Source organism: Trichomonas vaginalis, chromosome II (genome assembly GCF_026262505.1).
Source record: "Trichomonas vaginalis G3 chromosome II, whole genome shotgun sequence".
NCBI lineage: Eukaryota > Parabasalia > Trichomonadida > Trichomonadidae > Trichomonas > Trichomonas vaginalis.
In genome coordinates, this window is record NC_067204.1 from 9,712,374 (window position 1) to 9,725,906 (window position 13,533).

General features: G+C 31.3%; 5 protein-coding genes across 5 annotated transcripts; 2 read left to right on the forward strand and 3 right to left on the reverse strand.

Moving 5' to 3' along the window:
- Positions 1-1,179: 1,179 nt before the first annotated feature.
- On the reverse strand, positions 1,180-3,951 carry TVAGG3_0515800 (antigen BSP-related family; the record flags this gene model as incomplete). Its single annotated transcript, XM_001320645.1, has 1 exon — positions 1,180-3,951. One exon carries the CDS (start codon positions 3,949-3,951, stop codon positions 1,180-1,182), a length of 2,772 nt encoding a protein of 923 aa, XP_001320680.1.
- Positions 3,952-4,548: 597 nt separating this feature from the next.
- Positions 4,549-7,021, reverse strand: TVAGG3_0515810 (VPS9 domain family; the record flags this gene model as incomplete). Its single annotated transcript, XM_001320644.1, has 1 exon — positions 4,606-7,011. One exon carries the CDS (start codon positions 7,009-7,011, stop codon positions 4,606-4,608), a length of 2,406 nt encoding a protein of 801 aa, XP_001320679.1.
- A 351-nt stretch (positions 7,022-7,372) lies between these two features.
- Positions 7,373-10,059, reverse strand: TVAGG3_0515820 (A-type inclusion protein-related family; the record flags this gene model as incomplete). Its single annotated transcript, XM_001320643.1, has 1 exon — positions 7,515-10,046. The coding sequence occupies one exon, from the start codon at positions 10,044-10,046 to the stop codon at positions 7,515-7,517; it is 2,532 nt and encodes an 843-aa protein (XP_001320678.1).
- Positions 10,060-10,463: 404 nt separating this feature from the next.
- On the forward strand, positions 10,464-11,568 carry TVAGG3_0515830 (metallo-dependent phosphatases family; the record flags this gene model as incomplete). The annotated part of the gene is made up of 1 exon (XM_001320642.1): positions 10,474-11,229. One exon carries the CDS (start codon positions 10,474-10,476, stop codon positions 11,227-11,229), a length of 756 nt encoding a protein of 251 aa, XP_001320677.1.
- A 63-nt stretch (positions 11,569-11,631) lies between these two features.
- TVAGG3_0515840 (vault protein inter-alpha-trypsin domain-containing protein) lies at positions 11,632-13,528 on the forward strand (the record flags this gene model as incomplete). The annotated part of the gene is made up of 1 exon (XM_001320641.1): positions 12,110-13,474. One exon carries the CDS (start codon positions 12,110-12,112, stop codon positions 13,472-13,474), a length of 1,365 nt encoding a protein of 454 aa, XP_001320676.1.
- Between the last annotated feature and the right edge of the window lie 5 nt (positions 13,529-13,533).

Here is a 13,533-nt window from a genome sequence, read left to right on the forward strand (position 1 = left end):
CAGATGCTATGCTCAAAGACGATTATATAATTTAGAAATATTTTCAAAAAAATATATTTACAGATAATAAGATTTAAACGAAATGTTTAGTGATGAAAGAAAAACACAAAGCAAATCAATATTTTCACTATGTTGAATTTTTTGTTTGATTTCATAAATAATAGGAATATCTGCATGACAAAATGCAGTTGAAAAATGAGGAAGATTATGAGCAAATTCAATTATGATTATATTTATAAAGGCAATAACCATCTAACGTAATTTTACCATCAAAATAATTATAACTATCACTATTAGTGCTATTTATAAAACTACTATTTTTGATATAAACTATAATAGGAGATAGAGCCTTAAGAATTCACCATCATTATTATTTAAAATGTAACAATTTAGAATTTTAAAAATTTATTTGAGAATTTGAATGGTGGAGTTTATAACCCTTATTTGTTGAATTAAAAAAGTGGTAAATGAGCAATTTGATTCTGATGAAAATGAATCAACTTCATAAAATTCTCTATAAAATTCGTTTGAAAATGAAAAATTTAATTCGGATTTTGGGTTTTACATGGGGTGCAAAAATGCGCAAAAACGATTAAAGATTTTTAATTCTTAGAAAACTTTCATCTCCGTTTTTACTAATAGAGGAATCATAAATATAATTTTTGAAGGTATTACTAACAAAGAATTTACAGTAAACACCTTATGCAGTTTGTGAGTTTACTTTAGAAGCGAAACTGCAGACCCGATCATGAGCAAATTCGCCTTGCTGCTGATAGAAAATACAACCACGCGCACCATTGTTACTACAGCTGTTAAATGCTGTATAGTATCGATGGGGCATTAATGGATTGATATTTAAAGAGTATTCATTAATATTCATCACCAAAAAGATTTATGAAATTGCTTTTATTCCCTTTAAAGGAATTTTGCTATTTCATAATTGTTGAAAAAAAAATGTCATTCAAAATATTAAATTTAATAACATCCTTTCTTCACCAATAAATGTACTGACAAAAAAGATTGAAATGCCTTGTATATCGAGTGAATCCATTAACATCTTTTTTGTGTTCAGATAGAAAAATTTTCATCTAAAAAAAATTAAAGTTGATTTTGATTTATTTGGAAGAGATAAATTACATAATATTATATGTCTGGCTATCAGTATAATATAATATAAAATTACCCGAAATCCTTATCAACAAGTCTTTCTAACATGATTTTGTTTTCAATTTTCTTTTGAGACTTTAGATATCTTTGAAATTTGATTATAATTGTGATACCTATAGAACTAAGAATAACAATTGATACTGTAATCAGAACGATATGTAATGTGGTAAGTTTGAAGTATTTCTTTTGAGGAAAGTTTGGACATTCAGATGTTTTATGAGCATGAACACCACCAATGCTGATGTGTGGATAGTATTCTGAAATATTAACAATTTTCACTCGATCTTTAGAAAGGAATTTACCTTCAACTGATCGATCACCACAGTACAAGAATGTGTTGATATAACTATTAGAAAATGATTTATCTGAAATTTGTTTGATGTTTCCGATGATAGAAATGCTGACATTAGATGATGTGATGAAATATTCGTTGATAAATGAATCGTTTTCATATGAAAAGATTTTAATGTTTTCAAGATGATGGAATGATGAAACTGATGGATATTGGATGACTGAGAAATTAAATGTGATTGATTTGACTGTGTTATGGAAAGATTCGATTTGAAATACATCATAATTTTGTGAGTTAATAATAATATTTTCTAATTTGCTACAATTCTCAAAAACATCTCCTTTTATTGAGCAATTTGATTCAATAATAATTTCGTGCAATTCATAACAGTTTGAAAATGAATTCTTTCCGATAATTTTAAGACCATTTGGTAAATTGATCTTTTTCAATGATGTGCAGTTAATAAAACATCCTTCATAGAGCTCAAGGAGTGCAATCGAAAATGTTAGTTCTGTTAAATTTGCACAATTTGCAAATGCATGTAATTCTATTTTTTGTAATGAAACTGGAAATGAAATAGATTTCAATGAATAACAGTTGAAGAATGATTTTATACCTATTGATGTCAGTTTTTCTGATTTAATATTGACAATTTCAAGAGAAGAACATTCACAAAAACATTCATCAAATAAAGTAATAATCGATGTGCCCAATGTTAATTCTTTGAGTTTGTTGCAATGAGAGAATGCTCTCGGGTCTATTTGTGTAATTGAATTTGGAATTTCTATTCGAACAATACTAGTGCAATTACAAAAGAGTCCTATAGGAATGCTATTCATGGATGAAGGAAAAGTGATATTTTCTAATGATGTCAAATCTTTGAAACAATATTTTTCAATATTAACTTGTCTTGATGAATTCAAGAATGTGATGCTTTTAATGTTGATACAGCCTTCAAATGCAAATTCACCAATTTTTTCAACGTTTTCGGTAAATGTAAAACTTTCCAATGATATGCAATTTTGGAATGAAGAATTTCCTATAAATTTAAGAGAATCAGGGATTTGAATCGATTTTAGTGAATAACAATTTCTGAATAAATTATTGTTGATTGTGGTCAATTTATCTTGAAATTCAACACTTTCTAAATTAGCACAATTTGCAAATACATCTGTTCCTGTCTCGAGAATGCGTGTTATTAAAAAAACAATTCTTTTAATATTATTACAATATGCAAAAGCGTAATCAGAAATATTATCAACTGGTAGTGAATCAAATGTTAATTTTGTGCAATTATAAAAGGCATATTTTCCAATTGAAATTATAGCTAGCGAAAATTTAATTTCACCAAGATTTATGCAATTTTCAGAGGCTTTATCTTCAATTGTAAATAGCCAAAAATTAAATTGTATTGTTTCGAGACCAAAACAGTTACTAAATACGCCTTCTCTAATATTATCTGTTGGGATATTAATATTCTTTATGCTTAAACAATATGAAAATGCAAATTTACCAATAAAACTTAGCGAAGATGAAAAAGAATCAAATGTTAGTTTTGTGCAATTATAAAATGCATAATCATCAATTGATTTAACATCAGAAATATCGATTTTTCCTAGATTAATACAATTCTTAAAAGTTCCAGCCTGTATCTCTAAACCATATGAGAGTTTTATTGATTGAAGATTTGTACAATTGCAAAAACAATATTGTCCAATCATAGCATATTGAGGAAGATCAATATGTTGTAAACTCCTGCACCTATAGAATGAATATCCCTCAATAGATTTTAATGATGCTGGGAGTTGAATTGTTTGAAGTTTACTGCAATATCTAAAGCAACCATTTCCAATGGAAGTAACATTTGAAGGAATTTCAATATGTTGTAAACTCGTGCATCCACTAAATGTAGTGTTTTGAATTGATTCTAATGATGCAGGAAGTTGTATTGTTTGAAGATTTGTGCAATGATAAAAACAACCCTTTCCAATGTAAGTGACATTTGAAGGAATTTCAATATGCTGTAAACTCTCACATCCATAAAATGCATTATTCTGAATTGATTGTAATGATGTAGGAAGTTGTATTGTTTGAAGATTACTGCAATTCGTAAATAAATGTGATGAAATAATTTTTAAATTTGAAGGAAGTTGAATTATTTCAAGTGCATAGCAACCTTGAAATGAGTATTGCGAAATTATAGTATTTTCGGAATGAAAAACGACTGTTTTCATGCGTTTGCAATATTCGAATGAATTGTCTTCAATTATTGAAAGATTTGGGGGTAATTCAATACTTTCTAAATTTTTACAGCAAGAAAATGCATGTTCATGAATTATTTCTAATGATTTTGGAAACAAAATCTTAGTAAAATTATTCAAATTTGCATATTGATATTCTCTTATTTCCTTTGTGTCTTCAGGAATGATAAGGGTGTCTGTATCTTGCAGGTTAGATGCTGTGTGGATCAGAAAAATCCAAGAAAAGATCATTTGATTTGTAAAGTTCTCAATTTAAAAAAAATCGTATCATTTGGATCGATTTGTAACTTTTTAAATAAAAAATATGATCATTCGGATCAATTTGCTCTCATTCTAATTTGTAAAGTTCTCAATTTAAAAAATCAGATCATTCAGATCAGATCATTTATGGCCAATCATAAATCAGATTATTTATTTAAAAAACAATTCTGATGCAAATTTTAATCGAAAATTTTGGGGCATACGATTATTTTTTTCGAGAGTTAAAAATTAAAGATTTAGATTACATTTCATGTGTATATGATTTTTATTTTTTGACGATAAATTTATCGTACGCCCCAAAATTTTTGTGATTCACCTTTGAAATCAGATTTGCAAATTTATGGCCAATTTTGCTCCCCATACAAAAAATGACGCGTTATGAAGAGTTAATGAACTTCTCCATGGCCAGGAAGGTGTACTGTTGTTTCTACTCCAAAATTCAAACCCGATTTCCTGTTATTGGTGCTTTCAGCCTCAATATTCTGCATCTCACGAAAATTGATAGTTTACAAAAAAATTGAACGCTTTACGCGGATTAATTTTTAAATGGACAAAAAAAAGATTATTGACAAAACTTAAATTTATATTAAAAAGATAGAAAATAAATAATAAATAAATAAAAAATTAAATACTTCCAATGATTTCAGAGAGTGAAGTTGCGTGGTTGATTATGTGGGTGATTGCGATTGCAACTTGATCAGGAACAATCTTGAACTCCTTTCGATTTATGTCGTGGTAGAAATGCTGTAAATAGCTTGCGAAAGAGTGCAAATTCGGAATTCCGCTCGTGAATAAAACGAAATTCAAAATAGGAGTCATATCATCAGCTTGTGGCATTCCACCTATAGATAGAGAGAAAATAGTAGTGATGAGTTCGATCGCCATAGCGATATGAGTTCCTGCTTCGACAGGAAGTTCGATTGCAGCAGCTGCGAATAGTTCTTGGTGTACGTAAACGAAATAGTTCTTTTCGTTCATGATTTCCTTGATTTTGGCTGGCGATTGCGAAAAACAAACAGATTCAATGATGTTTGAGCCTGTGATGTTGACATTCGCAATGATTTTGTCGTGTTTCTCGAATTCTGGATGGATCTTCTTGAATTCGGACAATGTCAAGTGCTGCATCATCCATGTGTGGAAATGGGCGGCAACGCCTTCGGAAAATGAATCGGATGAGCTGCCAAGGAACTTAACAATCTTATCTTCAACGCAAAAAAGGTAATTCCTGAAGATTTCTTTGTCATCTAACATAAATGATTTCTTTTCGCGGAATTCGCTGATAACTTCGGGACAACTAGTGAGGAATGATTCAAGCAGATTGGAATGCATGATAGGAAGAAGCTGTTTGCCTTGTTTACCAAGTTCTTTGATTTTATTAGATATTTTGTTAATCATAACAATGATTTGAGTAATTTGGTCTCGGCATTTCGCAATAAATAATCGATGACGATTCAGTTCGTCTTCTAACGCTGGCAAAATCTGTCTTGAATCGGAAACTTCGGCTAGTTTCCTCAAAATGTTGTTTAAATAGGTATTCTTCATGAAATCTCCTTCAAGATGAGCTTTCCGTTGATGATGCTCAAGGAAACTTGCTGCATCTTTAGGAGCTAATGAATCTATTTCCGCAAAACGAAGGAACTCGAAAAGAGCTGTGGCATCTTGTGTTACAGGTGTTATTGGTGCTGTTTGGAGCTTGATCGCAGTACTTTCTGTCGATTGTTCGAAATATGAATTCGTATGAATGGTTTCAAAGCGGAAATACTCAAGAGGTAACTTCATGTTGTCTAATATATACTTAGGAGCAAGTTGCTTGGCGAGTTTGAGCGATTCTGGGGTAGTTTTGCTCATTCTTACAGCTAATGCAAGAGTATAAACGTCGGGAACCGAGAATAACAATGACATTGTCTTTTCCTCGAGCAGTGGTAGTAGTTCGTTGCATTTTATGTTAGAATGATCTTCAGATGGATTTGCAATCGCGCGAAGTAAGTTTGCGAATGGTAGATTGGCGAGTTTTTGATAGTCTAGTTCGTAGCGAAGCTTGGCTTGCGATGGATGAAGAATTAACCTGAAAATTTGAGCCAAAAGTTGAACAGCGCGAGAAGAACCAGAAGCATCGAGGAGATAGTTGTATGTAGGAGGGAAAAGAGAATATGTCTTCGGGAATGAAATAGCAGGAACAAGAGCGCAATCAATAAATAAACTTTCATATCTTTGAATTCTCGTCTCTTCGTCATCTGCCGTATCGCCAAACGATCTCATAAGTAAACTAACTTCAGGTGGAAAGAGCTGGATGTTGTCATTCATGTTTTGAATCATTTTATCGGCATATTTTATCAAATTGTTAAGAAGAAGAGATTGGTTGTTGCTCTTGAGTGGTGCGAGAATCGTCTCATCCTTTGCAAGCTCCATTAATGGTCCACTTAACGAAGGTTCGAGGAATTTCGAAATCTTCGATCTGTAAATAAAGTTTTTGTAGCAGTCGTAGAGCCAGTGTGATCTAAAGTTATCGTAAATAGAAGATGGGAGGTTTTTCGCAATCTTTGACAAAAAGTTGATATATGCTCTTGTAAACTCTTCTGTCCAACAAAATCCGAATAAAGCTGGAAGTGTAGAGCTTGCAAATAGCGAAAAAGGCTCGAAATACTCTGGAATAAAGCTACGACATTCAATTAAATGAGAAGGATCGAGAGATGCAAGCATTTCAGGTAGATCATCAATACCCTTGATCAGTGTGTTTAAGAATTGTATAGTATCATTGCGAAGAGGACTAAGAATTCGGATGTCATTGATACTTTTTGCGGGATTTAGCTTCATTGAGTTGATGAAAGGGAGTTTAGAGTCCTTAAGAACTGTTGATGGAGATATTTTAAGTAAGTAAGCTGATCTGAGTGAGATTGCACATTTTAAGTCTATAGCTTTATTTGCGTGTTCTCGAAGACCTACTTTCGTCTTTTTGATCTCATCTAGATGATGACTAATTGAACTATCAATCATCTTGGATTCTGTATGATATTTCTGTAAATCATCCATTTTTTTTTTTGAAAAAAAAATTTTTATGAATTTTTTTTCTTCTGTCAAATTTCATTTGGGAAATTCTGACTTAAATTCGTATGATGGGAAAAGTTCTTCTTGCTAGCCTTCATGTGGTTCTTAAGTTTATCAGAAGATATTTCAAAAATAGAGTATCCAAAATTTAACTTCTTAAAAAATAATGACTTTTCCTATAAGATCACATAATAATATGCTCGAATGTCTGATTTTTATTGTAAGTTTTGTCAATTTGTTTGAATATTGTGATACTATCGCGCGAATATGAAGAATGGTGACATAATATTTTCAATTCACTCTACATTATTATGTTTCAATGAAAATACTAATTGAATTATATATCCTGTGTATTATTCCCATTCATAAAAATTTTTTTGAAAATTGCTTGAAGTCTGATTCAATTTTGCGTTAATTTGTTTTAAGAAATAGGAAATATTAATACATATATCAAATAATTTACAAAACATTAAAAATAAAGAAAGAAATCAGTCATGCTTGAGAATTGCATTTTGCATTTGTGCCAATCCATCCCTGATATTCTCATTTAAGAAGAATGATGGGTTTTGCTGTTGTTTTTGAGCTGTGAACGAGACACTCTTTGATCTTCTCTTTGTTGGCTTTTGTAATTCTTCTCCAGTTTGAGAAGATGAAACATCAGGTAATTCAAGAGAAATCTTTGAAATTTTACTGTTATTCTTCCTTTCCAAAGCTAGGATATCTCTTGATTTCTCTTTATTAGCTACATAAAGAACTTGTAGCTCTTGTTGTAGTTTCTCTATTTGTCCTTTAAGTTCTTCATTTACTCGCAAAGATTCATCTAATTGTGCTGTTATATTTGTTTCATTAGTTTTATTAATTTTCACAGCATCAAGTAATCTTTGCAATTCTCCTTTGACACTTGTTAATTCTTCCGAGAGATCTTTTTCATGCTGTGTTGTTTCTCTTAGCTGTTTCTGAGTTTCTTCGTAAAGTGCAGAGTCGACTTTCTTTGATAATTCTGCCTTTAATTTGTCTAAAGACTTCTGGAGCTCTTCTTTTTGCCTTCTTTCATCTTTGATTTGAGATTCATATTGATCAACTTGTGATTTAAGAGTTGTTATCTGTTCAGCTGAGTTGTTAATAAATTCGGCAGATTCTTCTTCTTTGCCATGCATGCTGTTATTATCTTCCATAACTTTGTTAACATTTTGAAGAAGAGTTTCTTCAATTGAAGTATATTTCCTTCCACAAGGAGTAACAAATGAAAGGATTGTACTTGGATTGAATTGAGCTATTCTCTTGAAATGAAGGAATCTTATAGCAAAAACTGATACTAATGTAATTGTTCTAGCATTAACAGGGTACCATTCTTGTCCATTCAGTTTTGCATTAGCTTGCAAGATTGCATTTCTAGCTTTGAAGTTTGAAACATCGATTTTTTGTGAAATTACGCCTCTGAAAGAATTTATTTCGCTCAAATCCATCATCATTGCATGAGCTTCGGCACTTGACACAGCAGGATTCATTACAGCAAGAGCTGAATTGAAATCACCATTGTTTGAACCAGCAGGGCTTCTTGGGCTGGCATTATCTAATGATGATCCTCCTTGATTCCTAGAATTTGCGCTACTATAAATTGTTCTCTTCGATCCTGCGATTCTCAAAGCCATTTGAGACTTAACTTCATCAACTTCTCTTTGTACATCATTCAAGTTTGCTTGTGATTGATAAAGATCCTCTGAAAGTTTCATCCTCTTTTGTTTGGATTTCTCCAATTTCTTCTCTAGTTTTTGGCAATGGATTTTCAATGCTTCTGTTTCATCAAGTGCTTTATCTGCCATAGCAATTAAAACTACCCATTCAGTAGTATCATCTACACCTTCGAAATGCTTCTGAATTATGGCACGAAGATCGGATTCTTTTGTTTGTGCTTCTGATTCATAAGAAGATGCGCTAGTTTCAAGATTTTCAACAGCATTCTTCAGTTGACCGACAACTTGTTGAAGCTTGACATTCTTTTGGTGGAGTTTTTGAGCAGCATCAAGTTTTTCTTCCAATTGCTTTTTCTGATTACGAAGAAAAACTAACTCAACTTCCATTGATGATTCGCTTTCTTCGCTTTCTTGCTTTGATTGTCTTAGTGCTTCATTTTCTTCTTTCAGATTCGAAATTGTAGTTTGTAATTTTGAAATTGTATCCGCAGTTGACTTTTTTAATTTCTCATTTCTTAATTCTTGCTTTTTCTTGAGTTTTGATTCATTTTCTAATGCAGTGGACAGCTTAGCTATTTGTCCATCCTTGAACATCAAAGCTTTTTTGTTTTTATCCATAATTTGTGATGCTTTAGCGTCATTTTGTTTCTTCTTCAAAGCATCAATTTGTAGTTTCGATCTTTGTTGAACCAATAAATCAGTCTTACGCTTATGATCAAGTGATAATGTATTAACATCTTTTTGAAGGGATTGATTTTTATCTTTCAATTCGGTTATCTGCTTATTAAGTTGAATAATTGTATTTTTAAGATCTTTATTGGATGTTTTGAGTTCGCCAAGTTGATTTTCGTTTTGCTTAATTTGAGCTTGTGCATTTTTTAGATCTGCAGATAATTTATCTACTACTTCTTTATTCTTCTGTCTAAGTTGTTCTGTTTTAGCTTTTTGTCGAGCAATTGCATCAACTGAAGAATTTTTGAGAAGATCATCATACTTTTCTTTGTATATTTTGATTTTAACATCTGTATCTTTTAGAACTTTTTGACTCTCACCGATTTGTTGTGCTTTGAATCTCATCGTTTGATCGATTAAGAGGGCATTTTGCTCTTTAACGCTCTCGAGTTCACTTGTAAGTTCGTCTATTTTAAGTTTATATTGTTCTTCTTGTACAATTAATGCATTCTCAGCAATTTTGAGTCTACTTTCGATATTTTCATATTCGTTTCGATAAAATAAAAGGTCTTGAATTTGCTCCTGCATCATTTTAATGACAGTGGAACGAGATTCAGAAGGTGGGGAATTCTCGTTCCCGTTATCACGATGCATTTCAGGAATAAACGTACAACTTTGTCACTTTTCTTAATAAGGAAATGTTTTTGAGGGTACAGAATTGATATTTTATCATTGTGAGCATAAGAATAAGATACTGCTTCGTAACACTAATAGTTCTTTGATTTAAGCAGCGTAGATTGATATTTTAATGATATAAGCAAATTTAAATAAATTCTGATCTGAAAACTAGAAACCATCGAATTGATAGCCATCATATATAACCCTTTCACACAAATTAATTGTGATTTGTAGAGATGAATATCTTATGAAGAGAAACTGGTTATTTTGAGGTCATTCGTCCTGTTTTGATAAGGTATATGCCTTCATGACAATATTGCTAAATATTTCCTATGTATTTGTATGACTAATTTTGTTGATATCGTTATTGAGGAAAATTTTCAAAAGCAAAAACAAAATTTACATGACCAAGTTACTGAGAATGATCAATACTGATGCAAATATGTCAGTTATAGATTATCCAGATCTTGAAAATATGCGAGCGCTCATATTTACAGACAGCCATCTTTGCAGATTTTATTCATTTGAAGATAATTTTCCAAAACTAAAGAATTATATCATCACACTTATACAAAGAGAAAATATTAACACAGTGTTTACACTTGGTGATCTTATTAACATCAGAACTGAAGGGGCAGAAAATATGTATTTGAAAATCTTTGAAATCTTCGCAAAATTACCCGTTCAAGTTTATGCAATAGGTGGAAATCATGATAGACATATTCTGCATAAACTAAATGTCGATATACCAAATATTCATATTATATCCGAGTTTGCTTTAGCAATTCCGCATCCAAATCCACGTCCAGGAACTCCAAAAAGGTTGATTCTCTCTCATGATTTCCATAATCATTTAAGATTGACCCCAGAAAAAATTCCAGATTGGTTATACACAATCAGAACGTCATTACCTAATTTAATCAAGCCTGATGACTTCATTCTTACAGGACATACTCATAATACCGTCATACTCAGTGATCAGCTCTCAGCAAGTCTTGGACCACTTAGTTTGGACTTACACACAGAGTGCTATGCCATTTTAACGATGGAAAATGGCATAAATATCGAATTCTTTGATTCGGTTGTTGAAGGACAGCCACCAAAGTCTTCATTCATCTCAAAAATATATGAAACCTGCAAATCACTCTTATCTGCATAACTTGTTAACAATCATGTCAGTTGTCTATTTCCTTATATTGTTTGTTTTATAAAATCAATAATATTTTTTCATATTATTTTTATTATTTATCATTCAAAGGTTATAGAGTTATCTTGTGTGATTTTTGGCTAATTGATATTCGTTTACTTATTATTAGATATGTTAAATCAAAAAAAAAAACAATCAAGCAAATGCGAAAACTGAGCCTTTATAAGATGTCATACATATTTTAAATAGACGCTTCCATTAGTAAAAATAGGCAAATAGTCAACAAATGCTCATTGCAGATGAGTTATATTTTAATTCCTAATCAGCGAACTATTAAATTATAAATGCTTCAAGACTTAGTTAGGCATTTACTATCACCTAACAGACTCATGTTTACATGTTAAAGATCAAGCTATTTACTCCAATATTCAGAGTGAAAGCATTTCTAAAAAGGGTGATAAAAAAATGAAAGGTGATACAGCTTCTGTGGCAATGAACTTGATTTAACTAAGAGAATTACAATACTCAAAATTACCATCTTTTCGAATGTGTTCAAAGAAGCAAATTCCATCTTCAAAAGAGGAGATCTATGCTATTGAAAGAATACTATGAAGGATATGATAATTTCACTCTTATAATAATAGTAAAAGGATATTAAAAAGTTATTCTCTAGGTAATGTCATATAAAATATCCAAGATTATCAAGCATAAACATCTTAAATACCACCTTTCGTTTTGATTACTACTGGAAAATTCAAAAGTGTATTAAAACATAAATCTAATGATTCATTCCCTCCCAATCAGTTGCCGATTTTCAATTATTAAATTTGGTAGAAGATTTAAAGAAGTTGTTCCAATATGTGATTATACAAATCGAAATATTAAAAAAGCAATGAGAGCGATAAATTGTATCAATGCCGACATGAGTTTTCCCGATCTTGAATCACCGTTGAAATATGTTTATGATAAAAACCCAAAAGATGGATATATCAGGTATATATATCTATTAACAGGCAGCCAAATTTACCGCTCCTGCGAAATTTGTTCAATTGTAGAAAATCAAAAAGAAAACAATAGAATATATGCAATAGGTCTTGGACCTGAAACTAATCCTAGTTTCATTAAGAATGTTTCCTTGAGAAGTGGAGGTAATTTCGTTTTGATTGCTGACAATGACAATATGAAAAAGAAAGTTATCGATTTGATGAAATCTTCTATTTCTCCATTTATAGATGGGATTACTATTCAATGTGATATCAATAAGGCAGAAATGTGGCCTTCACCATGCCGACCATTATATTCTAGGTATCCACAGATTTTCTTTATTAAGTCTTCCTGCTTAGAAAATATTTTGATAAGTGGCTTCAATCTTAATGAAGATATTTCTATGACTATTCCCGTTTCTAAATGTGATGACAATTTAGGAATGAAGCAATTATTTAGTCGATATGTCATCGATGATATTGAAATGGATTCTTTGATGGAATTTAATCAAGAAAGAATGATTTGGTGGTTCGATGAATGTAACACATTAATGGGGTTCTGTAACCATCTCAAGAATAAATGCATTGAGTTATCTTTGGAATCGGGTGTGCCATCACAATGCACGTCCTACATTGGAGTTAATTACCAGTCGGATATTGACATGAGGATAAACTATTATAGGAAATATTTATGTAAGTGCCGCCCAATAATGCCTCCATGTCTCAATCGTAACCATGTTAGATCAAAAGCACTTGAGTCATCTAATAATCGTAGTTATTATAAATATTCAATATTGCCGGATTCAAATAATTGCGATCAAAGCGGAACAAAAATTTCTCGAGCTTACAAAACACCAAAATGCAATGCGAAGAAAGATGAAATGGGAAGTCTTATCATAATTACTTTTATATTTTCACTTCTTTATGGTCTATTTTCTTTCTTTTTCTCATGGTTTCAAAGAATGTTTAAAGAAGCATCCCCAGAAACTTTGATCTTTAATCAAAATGCTGATGGTTCATGGAATTATTTTGTTAATATTGACCAGCAAATTAAATCAAAATATGGAAGAAATGTAGCTGCCACTGTTGCCGCTGTTTCATACATCAGAATGGCATTCAAATATGACATAACTGAATACTCTCTCATGATCTCGAAGTCCATTTCATTCCTCAAGAATATTGATAAACAAGTAGATTGGGATGATGTCATTAACAATGATATGGCCAACAAATCTATTATTAAGGATGATTTTGCTAATACGAATTCCCATTGAAAAGAATATTTTTTTCCTCAGAGAAATTATATTTTTCTGAATGAAACATTAACGTGTAA